The 5,067-nt window shown below is 52.8% G+C and overlaps 1 protein-coding gene across 1 annotated transcript; it reads right to left on the bottom strand.

Annotated features, from left to right (window-relative positions):
- Window positions 1–144: 144 nt before the first annotated feature.
- Window positions 145–5,061, bottom strand: kcnv1 (potassium voltage-gated channel modifier subfamily V member 1). Its single transcript, XM_015026484.1, has 3 exons — window positions 4,500–5,061; window positions 2,821–3,485; window positions 145–1,397 (listed from the first exon to the last, which is right to left on the bottom strand). The coding sequence occupies exons 1-3, from the start codon at window positions 4,826–4,828 to the stop codon at window positions 871–873; spliced, it is 1,521 nt and encodes a 506-aa protein (XP_014881970.1). The 5' UTR covers window positions 4,829–5,061; the 3' UTR covers window positions 145–870.
- Window positions 5,062–5,067: the final 6 nt, after the last annotated feature.

Below are 5,067 nucleotides of genomic sequence, written 5' to 3'. Positions count from 1 at the left end.
TTGATGCTGGATCAACAGAAATAAATGGGCTGAATTTACTTCCTGCCCTCCATGTGCATTGGGTGACGTCGGTGCTGCGTCATCTGAAACCCAGCAATATAAAGGTTAGGCTGGGGTATTCTGCATGACAAAGAAAAACCCAGATTGATTTGGTTCCACGGTTTATTGGGTCAAAATGCCGCCTGGTTCTCTTTACACAGTAACAACAATCAGGACAAACACAATTTAATTTTTTTATTCTTTAACTTTTTGTTTGTTTCTGTAAGAATCTTTTATTATTATTTCTGCATCACACCGCTGCGTGGAGTCTAGTACGCCCCGGTCAGGTTCTGTTCCTGGTTCCTGGACCGAACCAAATACGACCGGAGTTGACAGAACCGACACACCTGTTCTACTGAGCAGAACCGCCTGCTGACCCAGTTCTCTACCAGGCCCAATTCCTTTCAGCAGGACTTGGACTTTTCCTTCCTAAATGGCTGGAAACTCTTCCTGGTTCTGAACTGGTTCTGTTTCAGAAACGCTCTGAACCCGGCCCGATTCTGCTCCTCCTCCCGCCTCATCCGATCCACGGCGCCGGCGGGAAAAGAACCGGGATCTGGACCCGCTCTCCCGCTGACAGCCTGTTTACCTCCAGCTTCTGTTTCTGCCAGCCGGGTCAGAACCACCTATGGGAAACCGGGCCGGTCCAGAATCCCGGCATCTCCTCCGTAAACATCCTGGCGTCGGGTCTGAAGCTGCCGGGTCGGCTGAAAGAACCGGGACGGAACCAGAAGGATGATGAAGGGCTGCAGCGCATGTCACTTCCTGTTTGACTAAATGAACTCTTAGTGGAACCAGGGCAACAAGACTCGCTAATTTACCCCCAGCAGCTTATTTGCCCCACAGCTCATCGCCCCCGCTGCTGCGCGTGCTCGCCCGCTCTCGGCGATGCAGCCGCAGCATCTCCAGGACGCTGCGGGCGTAGGCGTCCCTCAGGTTGGCTCCGCCCCCGGTGGGGTCGGCCCCGCCCCCCGGCGAGCCGCAGGTCAGCCTCCTGAGCGTGTCGGCGTGGCGCAGCGCGGCCTCCCGGACTTTCAGGGTGAAGTAGCAGGCGGAGAAGCGGTCGTTGATGATGGCGATGGGCAGAGCCAGGATCAGGATGCCAGACAGGATGCAGAGGAAGGCCAGCGTCTTCCCCGCCGCCGAGTCGGGCCGCACGTCACCGTAGCCCACCGTGGTCATGGAGGTGGTGGCCCACCACCAGGCGACCGGCACGCTGGTGAAGGTGGAGGCTGGAAGGTCGTGCTCCAGGGCGAACACCAGCGCGGCGAAGATGGAGATTCCCACGCCGAGGAAGAGGAGCAGCAGGCCGACTTCCTCGTAACACTGAGCGATGGTCATTCCCAGAGACCGCAGGCCTGCAGGGGGAGAAGAACCAGTTCATTCAGGAACTGTTCAGAGTTAGGAACCAGTTCATTCAGGAACTGTTCAGAGTAAAGAACCAGTTCATTCAGGAACTGTTCAGAGTAAAGAACCAGTTCATTCAGGAACTGTTCAGAGTAAAGAACCAGTTAATTCAGGAACTGTTCAGATAAAAGAACCAGTTCATTCAGGAACTGTTCAGATAAAAGAACCAGTTCATTCAGGAACTGTTCAGAGTAAGGAACTGAGGGATGGACTTTCCCAGAGACCAGGGCTTGGAGAGAGAGAGGATAAAGAACTGGTTCAGAGTAAAGAACTGGTTCAGCCCTGAACCTGTTCCTGTTCAGAGTAGATAAAGACTCTGTTGCTCCAATCTTCCTCCAGGAGACTCATCTTGTTTCTTGCGTAAGCCTGTCGTTGACGTCACTTTAGTTATCGCTGCTGGTTCTGGTTATTCTGGGTTCCTGCTCCAGTTTCCTCTGCTTCCTGCATTATTCATGAGCGATCGAGGCAGCTTCTTCAGCTCATGGAGTCTCTGCTGATATCAGACGTTGAATCCGTGTTTTCTCTGCCAGCTGCTTTCTCTCTTCACATCAGGAGTGTGAAATGGGGGAGTCAGGGGAATCTCTGATTGGTCCTCACACTTCGCCACATTACTGTGCTCTTTGTAGGCTGCAGATTCATTTTCCGTAAGAAAAAACAGGAAACAGCCAGTTTGTTCAGGAATATTTAGGACACAGCAAGCAACCAGGCTGAGGGAAAGTTGCATTTAGTAATGATGCAGCTGCTCCAGGCAATATGTTGACCTGCTGCTTGCTCTTTGTGCCGGCGAATGAAGGGAATCCTGTGATTGGATGAACAGACTCAGAGCGCTTCCAGAACCAGCTCAAGTGTGAACTCACAAGCCACACAATATTCTTTGTTCGCTCGCACCAGACTGACGGCACCCCCGTTGCTAACCGTGACAATAACTGCCATTATAGTCACGCTTTTAGGTTGGCATTGAGGGATCAAGCAGTCAGGCTTTGATACTTGGTGCAGTATTCTCCAAAAAGACGGCCTTCACAGAGAGACCATTTAAACGTCGGCACAGGAGGACCTGCTCTGCACAACCTCCTTCCAACTAGGAAGGTTTTATGTTTAGTTTATGTTCCTCTGGGGAAACGCTGAGAGAGTCCATGTTCTGGAGTGGCCATCACAAAGTTCTGACCGGAGCACCACAGAACAACAGATCATGTCAGAGTGAAAAGGTGAAGCAGGACACCTTAAAACTCGACCCAATTTCACTGGGATGGGCTAAAGGCCCAGTAAACCTTGTAGAAGCAAACCCAGAACATGAGCCAAATCAGTTCTACTAAGTTTTAATGGTTGAGAGAAACAGCTGAGCACAGCAGATGTACTTTCTACTGAAGCGCGTACCTGTGGAGTGTCGACCCAGCTTCAGCATGCGCAGGATCCTGAGGAGGCGCAGCACCTGGACCACCCGGCCCATGTTCTCCAGCTCGGTGGAGCCGCCATGGAGGCTCTCCACTGCCAGCGTCACATAGAAGGGCAGGATGGCCAGCAGGTCGATCACGTTGGGGATGCTTCGACTGAACCGGCACTTGTCCCGGACGCAGCTGAAGCGCAGCACCAGCTCACCTGTGAACCACAGGACGCACATGTACTCCACGATGTCAAGCAGCTGCGGCCCGCTGGCGCCCAGCCAGCTCACGCCGAAGTCCTGGTCCAGGTCCAGAGAGATCAGCACCATGTTGACGACTGACAGCACCACAAAGAAGATGGAGAGGGAGCCAAAGGTCCGGGCGGCGTGAGACGATTCCGGTCTCTCCAGAATGTCCCAGAGATGCTGACGCAGTCCTGGACAGAGCGCACCTACAAAGACCTCCTCTTCGTCGGTCTCAAACTCCTGGCAGACATCCAGGGACTCTTTCTGCTCCTTGCGGCGGTGGTAGCGTTCCCGGCAGCAGGAGTCGATGCGGAGTTCGTCAATGCCCCAGTACTCGATCTCCTGCAGGAAGGAGATCTCACACAGCTCCTCCATGACATGAAGGTGACCCGTCTGGTAGAAGTTCATCACATACCTGAGGACCAAGCAAAGAGATGAATGAAACAAAGTCTGAACAGCCTAAAGTTTCTGAAAACACCAGAAAGGTTGAGGAACCTGAAACCAGATCAGCCCTGACTAGATGTTTCCTCATCTCTGCAGGGTGAAAACATCAGGGGCCTCGTGTATCAAACCCTGCGCTGTTTTCACACTGAAACTTGGCGTAGGACAAATTTAGAAAAGTGCGGTGCACCAAAAAATCCAGATGTATGAAGCCGTGCTGCAATCAGACCTGCTCACCTTTCCTCTATCCTGATTTGGGGGAAACAGAGCAGCTGCTGCTCCGCCTGTCGCCTCCATGAATACATATTAATGTAAATTAGAATAAATACCTGGAAGTCTGCTGCCACGTGAAGCAGTAACCATGGCAACCATCCTGGCTAACAGCAGTATAAGCATCTATAATAATAATTATATAGTTTATTTAAAAGCTGCTTTCAGGGCTCATGAGGGCCCTGGTACCGGTTTCAGTGTATTTAGGTGAGTTTTGACACTTTGCAGTTTGTTATTGTCAAACTGAAAACGTTTGCATGGCTGATGCACATTTTCACAGCAGGTTCATTTCCATACATATCAACTTGAGCATGAAACATGGAGCCGCACATTTTTTGTGCGTACGCCGCCTTAGACATGAGGCCCCCGGTTGTCTATACAGCAGAGTCCCAGGTTGATCTCACGTTAGAACTACAGGAATAAAGGTCTAAGCATCCCTTAGACCAGGGGTGGGCAGTCCTGGTCCTGGAGCGCCACTGTCCTGCATCTCTTAGCTGTCTCCCTGCTCCAGCACACTTCAAACAGCTGAATCACCTCCTCAGTCGGGCTCTCCAGAGTAACGACCTCATTATTTGACTCAGGTGTGTTGAAATAGAGACGTATCTAAAAGTTGCAGGAGACCGGCCCCCCAGGCCTGGAGCTGGCCACCCTGACTTGGACTAAAGGTCTAAGGAATGCTGTATGATGACGGTTGTTTTGAGAGTAGAGGAAGACCTACTGGAAGGTTTGGGAGCTTCTGTCGAAGAAGAACTCATTCTGGAGGAAGTCTGCGTCATCGCAGAGCTCCAGCGCAGAGTCTTGACCGCAGCAGACCAGCTTCCCCAGTCGGGTCTCCGGGTGGGACGCCAGCAGCTCCTGGGAGAGGACGTAGCGACTCCCCCCGACGTTGACGACCACGGCGCCCAGCGGGTCCCTAACGCACGGCGCTGGCGTCTCGCTGAAGAAGACGCTGGAGTTCAAAGACAGCAGGGAGGCGGCGTCAGTAAAGACCTCCAGGCCCGCCATGGAGGACGAGACGGCAGCTGGAGAACAAGAGACAGGAGACATCTGGGTCAGGCTGCAACTCCTGAAGCGCCCTGAATAAGGTCACTGATGTCTGGGGAACAGCTGGATCTGACAGGAACAGATGCTGGCGGGGAGAGAGAGAGAGAGAGAGCGATTTCAACACCGTGGGCAGCTGCCCAGGGCGGCAGGAGAAGGAGGGTCCCTCACTGAGTTCGTGTTGTTTCTTTGATGCTCTGTCAGTCAGGAGTTGGCGCCCCCTTGTGTTGAGGAGGAGCAGGTCA

Source organism: Poecilia latipinna, unplaced genomic scaffold, assembly GCF_001443285.1.
Source record: "Poecilia latipinna isolate Pla-1442-1.1 unplaced genomic scaffold, P_latipinna-1.0 Scaffold4911, whole genome shotgun sequence".
In the NCBI taxonomy this organism is placed as follows: Eukaryota; Metazoa; Chordata; class Actinopteri; order Cyprinodontiformes; family Poeciliidae; genus Poecilia; species Poecilia latipinna.
This window is presented reverse-complemented; position numbering and strand designations above follow the sequence as displayed.

Excerpts from the sequence above, each read along its gene's own strand:
- kcnv1 (XM_015026484.1), bottom strand. The coding sequence starts at position 4,828 with ATGTCTCCTGTCTCTTGTTCTCCAGCTGCCGTCTCGTCCTCCATGGCG. Across the intron at positions 3,486-4,499 it reads AGAAGCTCCCAAACCTTCCA|GTATGTGATGAACTTCTACC; the intron begins GTAGGTCTTCCT and ends CTTGGTCCTCAG. Across the intron at positions 1,398-2,820 it reads GCTGGGTCGACACTCCACAG|GCCTGCGGTCTCTGGGAATG; the intron begins GTACGCGCTTCA and ends CTCCCCCTGCAG.